Source organism: Phodopus roborovskii, unplaced genomic scaffold (assembly GCF_943737965.1).
Source record: "Phodopus roborovskii unplaced genomic scaffold, PHOROB, whole genome shotgun sequence".
NCBI classification, from domain to species: domain Eukaryota; kingdom Metazoa; phylum Chordata; class Mammalia; order Rodentia; family Cricetidae; genus Phodopus; species Phodopus roborovskii.
Window position 1 is genome coordinate 11,386,698 of NW_026125391.1, and position 16,485 is coordinate 11,403,182.

A 16,485-nucleotide genomic window follows, 5' to 3' on the forward strand; every position below is an offset into this window, starting at 1 on the left:
GTACATCCCACGTTCTCTTCTAAGAGGTTCAGTGTGGCTGGATTTATGTTGAGGTCTTTGATCCATTTGGACTTAAGTTTTGTGTGTTATATGGATCTATCTCTTCTCAAAGACTAAATTTGGGACTAAAGAGATGGCTCAGCTGTTAAGGGTACAAGTTGCTGGTGGTGACTTAAAAGATAGTAGCCCATAGACTCATAAGAAGTGGCCCATTAAGAGGTGTGACCTTCCTGGAGTAGGTGTGGCCTTTCTGGAGGAAGTGTGTCTTCCTTCACTTCCTGGTGCCTGTCAATCCATATGTAGAACTTTTAGCTCCTTCTCCAACACCAGTCATCATGCTTCCTGGCATGACAGGAATGGATTAAATCTCTGAAATAATAAGCAAGCCCCAGTTAAATGTTTTCCTTTGTAGGAGTTGTCCTCATCCATTCACAGGAATAAAATCCTAACTATGACACTGCTCTGGCAGAGGATCACAATTCAGTTCCCAGCACTGACATGAGGCAGCTCAGAACTGCCTGCAACTCCAGCTCCAGATGATCCAACACTCTGGTCTGGAGTCCACAGTCACCCACATGCATATGGATACACAGAGTCACATACATAAAATAATACAAATAAAATACTTTAAAGCAAAAAAAAAATCACTTATGAACCATGTATGAAAAGTAAGAGAGGAAACAAGGCAAACAATTATCAAGACATTCAGGCAGTAAGATTGGCATGTATTTTAAATAAAATAATATGAAGTATCAATCAGAAAAAACGTCTGCATAGAATCCCACATCTGACAGAGGAATGATCTCCAACATATACAAAGAACAAGAAACTAGACATCAAAAGACCAAATAATCCGATAAAAAATGGGGTACAGATCTAAAAACAGGATTCTCAACAGAGGAATCTCAAATGGCTGAAAGACACATAAGGAAACATTCTTAGTCATCAGAGAAATGCAAATCCATCTCACATCTGTCAGAATAGTCAAGATCAAAAACTACAATGACAGCTTATGCTAGAGAAAATGTGGAGTAAGGGGAACACCATCCATTACTAGTGGGAGTGGAAACTTGTTCAGCAATTTTGGAAATCAGTATGTGGTTTCTCAGAAAATTTGGAATCAGTCTACCTCAAAACCCAACAATACCACTTTAGGGCATATAACCAATGGAGGCACATTCACACCACAAAGACATTTGCTCAACTATATTCATAGCAATATTATTTGTAATAGCAAGAACCTGGAATCAACCTAGATGTCCCTCAACTGAAGAATGGATAAAGAAAGTGTGGTACATTTACACAATGGAGTACTAATCATTGGGGGAAAAAATGATATCTTGAAATTTGCAGGCAAATGGACAGAGCTAGAAAAAGCCATTCTGAGTGAGGTAACCCAGATTAATATGTACTCACTTATAAGTGAAGACATAAAAAAAAAAAAAAAAAAAAAAAAAAAAAAAAAAAACAGCCTACAATCTACAATCCACAACTCCAGAGAACCTATGTAGCAAAAAGGATCCTAAGAGATAAGAGATATACATACATGGATCCACCTAGGAAGGGGAAAAAGACAAGATCTCCTGACTAAATTGGGAGAATGAGGGCCAGGGAGAGGGTGGAAAGAGAGGGAAAGATGGAAAAGGAGTGGGGGAAATTGAATATTTCAATTTAAAAAATGGCAAAACAAAGAAACAAACAAAAAGTTCTGGTTACTTTGTGGCTGTGTTCAGTGTTTTAGGTTGTCTTCAAATGCCTAATTTAGATTAGCCACTTTGCAAATGAGAGCACTTGTTGATTATTTTTTACCATATTTACCCTGCTGTAAGGTAAAAAAGAAGTTTAAGTTTGTAAATTATTAAGAGTAATTTTCAAATGAAGAATTTATTTCCATTGAAACATGATGATTACAAGGGGCATGTGAATTGAGACAACGCATCTGTTCTCAATGGAAATGATCATAACAAGAAATGTGATAAGAATGCTGCCAAGGTTGTGGATTAAAAAGTACTCACATAATGAGAGGGAGAATGTCTGATAGCCAATTTGGAGGCTCTATACACACTAATAACAGAACTTCTGTATGGTCCAGATAAAACACTCCCTTCCACATGCCCAAAGGACTCTGTATCACAGAAATACATGTTCAGACATGTTTATTGCCTAGATGTCCACCACCAGATAAGTAGACAAAGAAGTGTGGTACAGACACTCAATGGGATTTTATTTGGTTGTAAAGAATAACAGAATTACAGCACTGCAGGGAAATTTATGGTGCTGGACATCATTTTGTTAAGTAAAGCAAGCCAGACTCATAAAGAGTATATGGATGCTTTCTCTCACCATTTGTGGGATAGAAGTGAATCAGCAAGCGGCATATGGGGGCAATATATGGGAAGGAAAGGAAACCCTGGGAGAATGTATAAAAAAGTGTAAGTAAATGTGTATTGTTGACATGATTCAAGGACTCCAGTGTCTCAGACTCATGGAAATGGCAAACCTTCTCCTAGTCCAAGGATGATTGTTGACAGTGTCAATTGCCACTTCCTCTTTCTCAGCTGACTATAGCCTGTAACTTCTTCCCTATAGACAGGACTACCCATTCCCTTGTTCAGCGGTATAGAGTAAACAAACCTACACAGGCCATTCAGATGTATAAAATAAATACATTGAGTTTCTGGGCTTTTGTGGTATATCTCCATCGGAGCATACACAGACTATATGATACCAGCTATGCAGGTTGTAGCAGTAGATGGACAATGTGGACACATATACATACAGTGTTTTTCAAAAAAATAATATCATAATGAAAGCATTATTTTGGACATTACCTTAAAGATGTAATTAAAAGGGACAAAAAATGGAAAGGAAGAGCTGGGGAGGTGAGTCAGTTATTAAGGCATTTGGTTTGCAAGCATGAGGACTTGAGTGTGAGTTCCCAGCACCCACAAGACTTCAACATTGGGGGACAGAGACAGAAGGACTCTGAGGCCTTCCTGGATAGCCAGCCTAGCCAAATAATGAGCTTCCAGTCTAGTAAGAATGACAGAAAGATATTTGACATCCTACCTGACCTACACCCTACACACACACACACACACACACACACACACACACACCCATGCACCACACATGCACAGAAAAGAAAAAAAGGAAGGAAGGAAGCAATGGCTGTACTTCAATGGTAGCTTATCTTTAAGCCACATCAAGCAATTAGTCATTTTGATGACAATAAACTATGGATAAAATATCCATAGTTTGACAATGTCATTGAATTTAAACATTCTGATGTATTGCCAAGGCTGAAAATAAAATCAGTAATACAAGACAACTCTTGATTTCCAGTTACTAAAGTTACAGAAAGTATCTCATTTCTTTATAAAATCCTCCAACTGTTTGACTCTCTTGTTAACAGAAAATAATTCAGCAAGTTGGCCAGAACTGGTGGTATAATTATACACTTAGCCAGGCATTAATACATGTTACTAAATATTTAAACCTGCAGACTTAACCATCTCCCCGTGAGGATTTCTGCTATAACACCTATGCTACAGCTTTTCAAAACAATTTGTAAAATATCCAAGCTATTGTACCAAATGCATTTTGGGGATGATTTACAGACATCAGTAAGCAGAATGCCTGCTGGGTTGTCTACTGCAGCAGACTTTCTCTGTGGTTGTCACAAAGATTGCTACTTGCCAAATGTGTGCTTGGCTCAGAAATGGAGACAGAAAATTTGAATTGAAGACAAGTTCCAGTAGAAAGATGCTGGCAGCTGTCCCTTTCTGTTCTTGAGGAAAAGGCTTCTCTCCTCTGGAAGTCATCTACCCACTGAACTCCTGGGTTTCTATCAGGGTTACACCAAAAACTTGACATGATTTTTAAAACTATGTATATTATTTGTACAAAGTCATGAGGCATGTGTAATTTTTGCACTATACATTCCCTTGTATTAATTAAACTCTTGCTTCATTGATGTTGTATAATACATTGACAGAGCAACTCAAAGAAGAGTTTGTGTTGGGAACATTTCTCTGTGGGTAAAGCCTTTTCTAAGCAACTGTTAGGAACGGAGTTTGGATCTCCAGAAAGCCTGAGCCGAAGCATGTGTCTGTAACCTCAGTGCTCCCATGGGAGGTGGAGATGGTAGAAGCTTGCAGGCCAGCCAGATTAGTGCATACAGTGGCAAACAAGGGGCTCAAGATGGATGGTGAGAAATGATGCCTGAAGTTATGCTCTGACGACCATGTGTGCTGGCCACATGACTGTACATGTGTATGTGCACAATTAAAACTAAAACAGAAGGCTGGCTGCACTGCTGCCTCAGACGTGCTTTAGATTCTCACAACGGACTCCAGTTCAATTGTCAGCCCTCACATCAGGTGTTTTAATACCATCTTCAACTCCATCTCCAAGGGATCTGTCACCCTCTTTTGTGTACCTACATGCATGTGTCCATACTCACATGCAGACACATACATGTACACACAGAAAATAAATAAATCTCTTTGTCTCTATTTATGTGACAAACACCATAAGCAAAAGCACCTTGGAGAGAAAAGGGTTACTTGGCTTTCATGACCTGATCATAGTCTATCCTGGGGGAATCCAAGACAAGAACTCAAGCAGGTCAGGAACCCAGACACAGAACTGAAGCAGAAGTCAAGGGGGAACGCTGCTTACTTCGGGGTTTCAGGGACCCAACTCCAGATGTCAGGCTTGGTGACCCCATACTTAGCCATCTCACTGACCCATTTTTTTCTTCTTTGTTGTTGAATAAATATTCAGATTTTCTTTATCCGTTAAAACATTTACTGGTGGCCACCTACATGACTCATTTCTTACTAAGATTGTGTTAGTAGGAAAGTTCTTAAGTGCAGAGTTTAGGGTATGGAATGAATTACTATTTTAAAACTAATAGCTGTTGCTGAAATTTAAATATGATCCAAATGGTATCAGATTAAAAAAAAAGAACTAATTTTAATACCAAAAGATTCCTAATGATTGTAAAAAAAATCAAACATAATAAAAGGAAACTATCAAACACTTTAATTTTTTCAATATTATATAAGCTTTTAAAATCTCTGTTGCTAGATACTATTTGCTTCACTTACAACTTCTTTGTGCAAACATTAAATGTGTCCAATAAAAATGCCACATTTGATAGATATGTCATATTACACAATAAAATATTCCATTATCCTTTACCCATTTAAGAAAGGACAAGAAAGAACTAAGTGGATTTTTTTGTTTGGTTGGTTGGTTGAGTTTGTTTGTTTTTAGTTGTTTTTTTGTTTGTTTGTTTGTTTGTTTTTTGAGGTAGAATCTCATGTTGCACAGGCGGCCTCAAACTCACTATGTAGCCAAGGATGACCTTAAATTTCTCATCTTCCTGCCTCTGCTAGCTAACACTGATATTACAGATATGCATCTCCATGCCCAGTTTTTCTGTAGTGTTGGGGACTGGGCCCAGAACTTTGTGCATGTTGGACCAGCCCCGTATGAACTGAGCTTCATCTCCACCAGACATTCTTTTTAATTAAGCATATTTACATACTAAATTTGATGGATTTTAAAAAATAGACAGTAAAATAAAGATGATTAACAAAGTGTTCCAATTATTAACTTTTGTTACATTTTGTTACTGTTTTGAGATAGGCATCAATCTACCTGTGTAACTGAAAATAGCCTTGAAATTCTAGTCCTTTTAACTCCACTATGAAATGCAGACTCATAAGTAACAATTAATGTAGTTAGCAAAAAAATAGTGACTAGCAACTAAAATATTAATTTTTACAAGTAGATTTAAAGCCATTTAGTTATTTAATTTGGTGTATGTTTGTGGGTATGCAGACAAGCGCAGATAGAAGTCAAAGGACCACTTATGGAAGTGATTTCTCTCTTCCTACCATGTAGGCCCTGGAGATTGAACTCACACCACCAGACTTGGTAACAGGCACCATGTTGCTGGCCTACAAGTAGACACTTTAAAGACTATATTTAAGTGCAGCATATACATATTATCCACTTGCATATGCAATTATTCTTCCCTACCATTATGGATACACATTTAAGTATAACTCTCCAACATGTCTATAAGCATCGATGTACCCATCTACATACTATGAAACTACTTTAAAAGTTCCTTTATGCATATGAACAAAGGAGTTGAGACCATGATGGGGAAACCCACAGAATCAGCTAGTGAGAGATCACTGACTCTGGTCTGACAAGTGGGGAAACCTGCATAAGATCGAACTAGACTCCCTTAATACAGGTGGCAATGGTGTGGCTGAGACAATACATGAGGCCACTGGCAGTGGGTCCAAGATCTAACACTAATGCACAAACTGACTGAGTGGAGCCCATCTATATGGAGAGATACCTTGCACAGCTTAGACACAGGGGTATGGGGGTGGAGGGGTGACTTGGTTCTGCCTCAATGAGGCAGACTTAGTAGACTTTCTAGGGGAAGCCTTATCTTCTCCAAAGAGCAGATGGGAGGTGGGGAGGAGGAGTGGGGGGAGCAGGAGGAGAGGAGAGAGGAGGAACTGAGATTAGAATGTAAAAAATTAATTTAAAAAAGTAAATGTTAATCAAATAAAGCTGATTTCAAAGTTTTATAAAAAAGTCCCTTTATCCATAATAACCAAAATAAATTTAATAGTAAACGTCTTTGGGGGTAGATATTTTGAGAGAAACTAGATAACATTCTGTGCTAAAAGTATCACAGTCTATCATCAATTTGAAGTGATAGTTACTAAGGTGCTGATAAAATTATGTACAGCTCATCAACCTGAGTTAACTGTTTGATAAAATATCTCAAATGTAAAAAGCAGTTCAGACACGTTTTTCTAAAGATAACAACCAAACCCAGCCCTTTCTGTTGACTTTTCATTTCTTCTTCATTGAATGCAATTGTACCCTAGGCCTTTCCAACTGCTGACCTTTTCCTCTCATTTAGCATTAAATACCACCCAGTGAGCGTGTCACCACTGTAACATGGCTAAATACGGACTGCAAATTGAATATGAATATGAAAAATAGATCCAATTCTCGGTTCAGTGGAGACCGTTGGAAATCTTGTTTGTGAGCTTACTTTATTCCATGTCCTGTGTCCTAATAATCAGAATTTGCTCTTGCTTTATCTCTACTGAGACCTTCCCTCAGGGTTTTATTAGTGAAAGGCAGGGTCTTCTTGGGTCTGAAAAGCCATTGTCAGGGCAAGTTCCTGTGATTTAGCGAATAAGACAGGTATGAGATGACACATTTTGGTATAGTAAAATACTTGTGAATGTCCCATGCATTAATATGATATACTGTATCACAGTTTAAGATCTGGAAGGTAAATTAGTTTACCACTGATAACAGTTAGTGTTATTATGTAGTCTGAAGCTCTTTTCTTGTCTCCATTTCAGCTCTGACAGCATCCTGTATACATATGTGTTGTTACCCCAGTATGAACCAGGTGAACCCATCCAAGACTAGCATTATATTACTTAGTCTAACAGTATACCAAACTGAGGAAACTATAAAATTAGCTTGGAAATTTTCTTTTCTTTTTGTGGCTTGGGGCCATGTAAGAGTGTTCAAAGTTCCCCAAGATAAGCTGTTGTACCCATCAATTACTCTTCCTTTCTTCTCAAACTTAGCTGCACATGGAGATGATCTGGAAAACAAAAAACTGAGTTCAATGCCCTCTCCCACCCAGATATCTGGAAGTGCTCCTTGCAACTCAGCCATCCCTCTTCCCTCCTTCTCTCCCCTCCCCCTATAAATACAAGCAGTCTATCAAAGCTTAAATGTGACTGGGGGGGGGCAGTTTTCTGGGTCTGAAGGCTCAGCACTTGTCTGACCATAATTTTGATCCCCAGCAGCAACAAAAAGAGCCAGTTAAACTTACAACTTTATTTTACAATGTTTGCAAGCATGTACCTTTTTATACGTGTTAGAGGCAAGGACAATAACATTTAGCCATAATTATATTTGTGAAAAGAAGTCAATGGCATTAAAGGTCAAACTGCCTTCTGATTGCATGGACTAAATAATAAAGTGTTACATATTTCAGCTTTACAGAGAACCATGCTACAGACAAAGTCTATGATGAAATGAGTAATATATAAGGAGACTAAAAATACTTATACTTATTTTACATATCTACATGTACTTTCATATTTCTAGACCAACCACAAATCATATTGGGTAATATTTAGGTACATGAAACAGCTTCAAAACATAAAAAAAATTAACATTTGGAAAAAAATCACATGTGAAAGCTCATTAAATAACAACATTGAAAAATAAATAATTCGCTTTGCTTATTAGCTGCTGCCATGCATTGCTGGCATTCCATTCCAAGCAAGGTCAACATGCAGGGTATAATTTCACACTGGGACTGTAAAACGCTACAGGGCTTTTTTTTTTTTGAAGTGAAATGTCACAAGGTTTGCCTCTCTTTCAAAGCAAGGTAGCCCCTGGCTGCCAAACTATTCCCATGAAAATTACTGGAAAAGCCCCTTTCTGAAATGTTTTGTGAAGATAAATTTTTTTCACTGAACTTTTATGGTTGGAAGGGGTTTTGTTTGGGAAGGGTGGGGGTGGGCTAGGGAATGGTGCCTTTTAAACTGTATACTGAGGATGTTTAAACAGCATCAGGTGCTTTTAAAGAATGGAAACGACAGGATGCCTGGCTCTCGCTGCAAACTGTACTCATTACATCTTGAGAAACTTGCAAAGGAAAAGCTAGTCCCAGAGAAGGTCCTGAGAAGGACAGCCTGCTGGGCCTGATCAAAGCAGAAAGCGTATACTTTCAAGTGAGGAAAGAGCAATGGCAGGCTCGAGTCTTCCAAGCCATCAAATCTGGGTAGCAGATGCTTTCTAGTCAGTCCAGTTCTAGCTCAGGCTGTGCTTGCTGGATTTGCTGGCTCTCTTCCGCTCTCTGTGGTGCTGGGCGGGTTTGGCGGGTGACACACTCTCGAAGTTGTGACTGGACTCGTTGTGCTGGCGGGTGTACCTCTTGCACTTGCAGGCCGTAACCACCGTGATTTTGTAGGTGCGTGTGCTGCCATCCTGACACTGCAGCTGGATTCTCTGTGTGCGCGTCTTGTCGTTGACACACCGCCACTCCTGGGAGCTCCGCCGGCTCCAGTACTTTGTTCCATAGCCTCCTCCGATCCAGTTGGGAAGCACTGGCAGGGGCAGGCACTCGCCCGCGCACACCAGTTCCTTCAGAGGGCTGATGCTGGTGCACTGGCCATCAGAAATGTATTTGGTGGAGCGCAGTTCCCGGCAGCCCACTTGAACTCGACCTACAGGAAACAGGACAGAACTGCATGAGAGACAGAAAGCAACTGAAGGTGTTTGGGGGCTTTGTTCTTGTTTTAAGTAATTTGCAGTGACCAGAGAAAGAAAAAATCAAATTGCACGACACCACCAAAGAAATGACTATGTACTTTTCTTTTCACAATGCAAATCTGTGGGAGGGTTGGAAGGCACTTACATCCAAATGACCAGGATATGTACAGCCCGCAACTATTTTGGAGGGGAGGGGAAGAGATCATTCTTTTTCATGTATTTCATTAACCCATTGTTTATTAAAGTATTTAAAAGTCACATTCTCCCAGTCTCATTCCCACTCTTCAAAGAGTACACTTTAATGTTCTTGTTCTCACGGGTCATATTGGTTAATGTCTGCAAGTGCTTTTAATTAAGTTTTTTCAAAAATCTCTTGAGAAAATGTGGAAAGTATTTAAATGTTGTGTACAGTGCATATGCATGCTGTAATATTTTATTTCAATTATAGAATTCAGCTGCACGGTCATACATGCATATGGGTACAACCCTTAACATTTTGCATATCAAACTTAATAACTATGTTCTAAACATAAATTCCCAGGCTATGTTTAAAAAGAAAACGAACAGTAAAATGTTTGAAATGCAAAATGCCACCACAACTCAATATTTAAAGAATATAAAAGCCCCTAAATTAGGAACGTATGGTTGCCATAACAACTTGGCTACATTTCCATGAGTTTTATGACAGAAAAATACCTAACATGTCTGATTTACAACTGCACAAGGAACCACAGTGTTCACTTCCCGAATATCAGGCATGGACGGTTTTTTGTTTCAGTTATTTGGATTTGATAAGTAGGTTCTCTAATTGGCTGTTTCTGGTCATGTGCCTTGTGTAATTAAAACAAAATTTAATATTAAAATATTTTAAGTTTTCCTTCTTGTTCCTTTGTTATCTAAACGAGAATTGCTTAAGACAAACTTGAAAAGAAATCATGTCTTATTAACCAGGAAAAAAAGGCTTTAAAACATAGGCTGATGAACTAATAAAAATAAAACTAATAAAAGCTGGTGAAATTGTCCTTTCGGCTCTGAAAATAATCTCAACATGGATGGTGAGTCAGGAGTTTTGCTCCATTTCTGAACCGCAGAGTGTCTGAGTTAAGGCTCATATCCTAAAGGAAGCACATAGCTGTATGCCATGCCTGTGTGCATCTGTGCTTACAGAGCTTCAGCTGTAGACTGAAATGAAAGGGTTAACATTTGGCTGGACACTGTGCTGCTTGCCTGCTGCTGACTCCAGCTCACCTAACTGCAGCTGCCTTAAGTCTGCACCTGGAAGCAGCCACAGAGATTTTTGACTTGCCTGGCTTTTGTTCCTGGATGTATAAGATTGGGCATTTCTGTGGTGACGTTTCCCTTGCTGACAATGAATAGCTACCACACTGCTCAGTAACCTAACACTGATCACACACTTCCTGTGTCCTGAAATCAACCATCTCCACACAGTGAAAACACTTTGGTTTTCTTAGAGAGACATTACCATTCATATTTGCTTTGACTTTTTTCAAAGGTCAAAAAACTCTTTTTCATAGTTGAATGAAGTTTAAGGAGGAGGGGCAAATATTTGTGTAAGATTTCCTACACTACATTTCCTGTCTTTCTTCAAGCTGGTTACTAATGTGAACTCTTAAAGGAAGAGAATAAAGCAAAAGTGAGAGGAAGAAATACCCTCACTTGGCATGTCAATTAAGCAAACCGAAAAGGGTAAGGAAATACTCCTTGGGCTAAACATTAGCATACAATTATTTAAAATCTTCAGTTACAAATATGCACTCAGTGTTTCACAGAAACATGCAATTACCTCAATTCAATCTGTTGAATAAAAACTTTTTTGATAAACACGATTCTTTAACATTTTGTAGGATAGATCTCCTTTACAACAAACACCATCAAAGCTTTACACCTCTCTGAATAAGACATATTTTAGACATCTGTGTGAGCAACTTCATGCTGCCTGAACGCTTCCTTTCATCCTTTGTGATTCCCTATACATAGTTCTACTTAGTTACTATTAGTCACTTCACCAAATTTGTATATGTTCTGAAATTAACAACGTGTAAGGCAGCATGAGCTTAAACTGTGCAGAACAACACTTTAAAGAATTCTCCTTTTGCAGAGTTGTAAAGAAGCAACAGCTGAATTTATAGATAGGCTTTTTAGTGGGCATTGGACAAACCACATCTGTGCTTGCATTATCAAGCCACCGTTTTAATTATATTAACTCTAAAATCACTAGCCAGGAAAGAACACCAGCCTATGCATGCAGCAGATTGCTCCCAGATTTTTTCTTTTTTCTTTTCTTTCTTTCTTTCTTTTTTTTTTTTCAAAATATACATGGTTCAGAGTAGTATACAATAAAATCATTCTACACGAATGGGGGCTGATGCTCCCCAAAAGGAAAAAAAAAACAGAGAGAGAGAGAAAACCTGTACAAGTAAAACACACTTACTGTTGCGATCCAGTCCAGTGCTACTGAAATGCCTGCCTCCATTTCTGGCTTGATTCAACGTGCTGTTGCTGCTAGGGTGTGCAGGAACAGGTTTAACCACATGTGAATAAAGGATTTCTGTGGCATCATTTTTAAAAGCCAAACAGTTTTTCATTAGGATGCACATTAGTGGAATGAGATAGAGATGACTGGCAGGGAGAAGCATGCTGAGTGGAGGATTTGCTTGGCTGAGGAGCCGCTCAGTTCTTTCCCTCTGCTTCTGCACTATTGACTGTGGAATTCCTCCCCAAGGTTCCCTTTATATATCCACAGGGGCTTGGCGTTCATTCAGGTGTAAAGTTGTATAGAGCTTCAGAGTGAAAACACAGAGAAGGGGTGGGATCCCTACATGACCCTGCAAAAGAATTTTACCAATGGAGAAGAAGGCTGCAGAAGAGGAGGAGCTTTCTACACAAATTGCCTGAGATTTCTGAGTTGGGCTTTACCGGTCTGGTCTGCGAGCTGAAGCAGGCAAGGCACAGCTCTGTCACAATTGCCACATGCCTCAGCCATGCCCTCTCTGGAGCCTAGTTCATGTTCAGGTTTAATGGAAGGGAAAGTATGGTACTGTTCACATGAACATTTTACATTTTTGTTCTCTATGCCCCTCAGATTTGAGATTTGTGGTCTGGAAGAACTTCCTCAATAGTTGGAAGAATCCATGTGAGTTTTCAGTAGTGTTAGACTTGCTTAAAGTATTTATTTAGTTAAGCATGTTTTGTCTCTCAGGAAAAACAAAGCAAAACTTTTTTCCTCCCTTTTCCTGTAAAGGGGAAGGCACAGAGCTAAAACCTGCCCTCTGGACACACTTAAATAGCACTGCTTTGATCTGCATGAACTACTGTCCTACTAGGTAAATTATTGCCAGGGGTTCTATGTAGAGGATAATGAACAGAACTCTGTCTGAATTAAAGTAACTGATATCATTTTTCATCTTGAAATATGCCAACAAGATTTAGAATTCAGCATTCGGTGTGTCTCTCACACAAAAGAAATCCATTCCCTACATATTATCATTCACCAGTTAAAAACACTTCTAATTTGTTCTTACACTGCGGATCCAGGATTGTACTTGTGTTTGGCAAACATTTTGTTCACCACCTCCCTTGAGTCTGCTGCCCAAGCAAGAAGTGCTGTTTCTGTCTGGGCTACTTGATTTCCACCTGACACACATATTCCATTATCAGACTATTGATCTTGAACCCTGAAAATGTGAGGGTCCAGTGGAGTGACTCAGCAGGTTAGGATATTTGTAGTCAAGCTTGATAATCACGAGTTCAGTCTCCAGAACACATGTACTGGAAACATAGTAGACGCCAAGAATTTGTCCCCTAGCCCTCACATGTGTGTTATGGCATGAGTATGCTTGCATAAAATAAATTAGTAAAAAAGAAGAAAATAAGTTTCATCTGACTTATTAAACATTTTGATTGGAAAACTATATGGCTGAAAATGCCTTTTCCATTATAAACCCATTTAGTCACTAGTGTGGCTATTAGAAAGATGTCTGAGTATTTCCTATTTCTCTTATTAATGTTATTATCCATTATAGCTACTGTTTGCCACTACTAACTCCCCCCCCCCCACCTTTCCTTCTGCCTTAACTGTGTATATCAACAGTGGCACCTACTGACATTTCGAAACAAGAATTTACATATTCTGTAGGTATTGCCCTGCATCTTTAGTATGAGCCTTGCATTAACCCAGTAGATGCCAGTAGCACCCACAGTTATAAGGACAATAATTGTACTACTGCCAAGTTTCTTCCAGTAAGTAAAACCATCCCTGATTAAAAGCTATCAATTTCTAACTATTTATCCTTTATAAAAAGGAAATAAACAAAAGAATAGAAATATAAGTGTTAAACAACAAAGGAATATTGGGTTTCTTTTTCTTCCCCCCCCCAGGAGAAACCTGTACTGTGATTTTATTTTAGAAAGGTAACTGCTTATTCTTTAGAAATATAAAATATCCATAGATAAGATACAGTGTCTAGAATAAGTATCAAAATAATATAGGAATGTTGATGTGGGTGAATTCATATGGGTTGAGGACTGTTTGAATGTGATGGTTAGTATTCTACTTACTTTGATATATGTTCAAAACTCTCTAAAATTAAAATTTGAAATCCAGAGCCAAACAATTAATTTAATGTATGACCATTAGCTCATTTCCATTGCTATATATAGTGATTTATTATAAAATTCTTCCTAGAATAAATAAATCAGATTATTTTGTGCTAGTAAGGTTATACATCAAGCATCTTTCTGAAATAGCCTGAATTCTAGTCCCTGCATTAAGGAACTTCATGTTAATTCCACAGTGTTCATACTAACAGTTGATGCAGTGCCTACAAGAAGCAGGAGTCAAACTAACACAATCCTTCCTCAGGGTACTCTTTTTTGTATATCAGAAGCAGGAAATATTTTAGTTTGAATTTAATTATCAGGTGGGATTACAGATTGAACAAATTGATATAAATTGTGAAATCTGTTTAGCCCTTTGTGTTCTGTATACCCTGATTAGGATATCATCTCCAGCAGCAGCCAAATGAGTAGGGGAAATCAGTGTGACTGTGTACACTTACAAGGAAAAGCAAAGTTAATCTAGGAGACCAACCTGGTGAAATAGAAACAATCATAAACTTCATATTTAATGGGTTTTAATAATCATTGTACCCATGTACCTATGATCTGTGAGTGCTCTGGAAGGTTTATAGATGCAGATGCTAAACATCGCTCCTGACTCTTAGGTCTTCCCACCATCCGTTCCCCTTTTCCTTGGGATAGCCTTACTCCCTCTTATCCTGTGATTAATACCTAAATTTCTTCAAGTCCTCTTTGGGTAGACTAGAACCTGACCCTTGGCCCTATGCCCTTCATATCTGGATCCAGCCACACATCTGGATCCAGCCACACATCTGTTGACTCACAAGCGAAGAATTATTATTTTTTTTTAATGAGTATTAAGGGTTATGGGAAGAACTTAAATACTAAAGGTAAAAAAAAAAAAAAACCTTCAACTTGGAAAAAATTGGTAAATGTTGGTAGTAGCCAGTACGGAACATGACACAGTTTTTCATGGTATTCATACTCTTGTATCAACCTTCTTTGTTTGCCTATAGGATAAACCTAACAGGCTAATTTTCAATGGTTATGTTATGAAAGCATGGTGAGATACAAGGTTAGGTTTTTGGAAGATGGTGACTTCTGTTTTGTTTTCCTGCTCTGGATCTTTCACATCCTTGCCCTAGTGAAAGCCAGCCATCATGTTAGTTCTCAGGCTGCAGCCCAGAACAAAGACTCTCAGACAAATGTCCCAGAATTCTCCCAGTCACCACAAGGGTGCATTTGGGAGCAACTCTTTATAGGCGTCCTTTAGATGAAGCTGCAGTCCTGGCTCATACCCCAAATGCAGTCTAGTAAAAGGTGCTGAACCAACAACAACCACAGAGATAAGACATATTTGTTGTTTTGACTAATTGCACATGGGGTAATCCGTATAGTATTGTGTATAGAGTAATGATGTGGTCAGTAAGTCATTTTGTGAATCATACCAGGGCCTTGGCAGCATCACATTCAAAACCATAAAACATGGCAAGTGCAATTTTCAGTAGGTAAGCTTTGGTCTGCCTTCCACTTCATAGCTGTGTCATCAATATTGTTCCGTTTGCTATAACTGAGTGATAGAATTAGAATTTCTGCTATTGATCTAACAGGCAAAATGTGTCATAGTAATTTTTCATGTTCTAATGATATTGTCCACCATGTGACTCCTGGAGCTTTAATCAGAATTTGATTTCTATGATCTTTTGGAGGTCACAATTACTATCATTTTCAATTCTAGAGTTAGGTCTACTTTGTTCTATAAAGTAGACTACATTCCTGATCTTGAGGCTTATTTCTGCCATTTAGAATGTTTATGAATTTAAACAAGTTATCTTATCAAAAATTCTGTCTGTATCTACATCTGTAAACATATACAGACTGATCTACCACAGAGAGAGAGGGGATAAGTTCCCATTTAAAATGTAGCATGAAATCAATCAAACACAGAAAAAAATGGAAAAAAAAACCTCCTAAATATGATTCTAAAGGCAATGTTTTCATTATAGCCTTCAAATTATAAACATGACTTGAAGACTGGGGAAGGTCCAAAATGAACACAAGTCTACTCTGTATAAGGTAAAAACAAAAAAGCAGAGAGGATGGAAAATGGCTGCCCTAATGAAATAGGTAAATGGAGCCTGATCACTTGTTTCATTTTTCACAAAGGAAGAACTGACATAAATACATACAGAAATATTCATTGTATTGAAGTATGACTTACATCTGCTATTTCATGATCTTAATTATTTTCAGACGGTTCCAGTTAATAGGAAGAATTTGTTCATCAAAAAAGTGAATAACCATTGTAAGTTTAGGGGAGGAAACCTGAACTAACACAGACTTTTCATTCATTTAAAAAGAGAACAGACTTAACTTATCTTGATTACTCAGATAAGAGTTCTGTCCCTGCTCACTTATCTCCCTAAGAGCTCGAATGTTGGCTTTTGTTCATTTTACATATTCTATTGTTTTTCTGGTTTGGTCTTGCAGTTGTGCAGGCTGAACTATAGCTTGCCCATCCTCCTCCCTCAG

General features: G+C 38.4%; 1 protein-coding gene across 1 annotated transcript; it reads right to left on the reverse strand.

Annotated features, from left to right (window-relative positions):
* Window positions 1–8,606: 8,606 nt before the first annotated feature.
* On the reverse strand, window positions 8,607–12,199 carry Sostdc1 (sclerostin domain containing 1). The gene is made up of 2 exons (XM_051175088.1): window positions 11,807–12,199; window positions 8,607–9,308 (listed from the first exon to the last, which is right to left on the reverse strand). Exons 1-2 carry the CDS (start codon window positions 12,009–12,011, stop codon window positions 8,893–8,895), a joined length of 621 nt encoding a protein of 206 aa, XP_051031045.1. The 5' UTR covers window positions 12,012–12,199; the 3' UTR covers window positions 8,607–8,892.
* Between the last annotated feature and the right edge of the window lie 4,286 nt (window positions 12,200–16,485).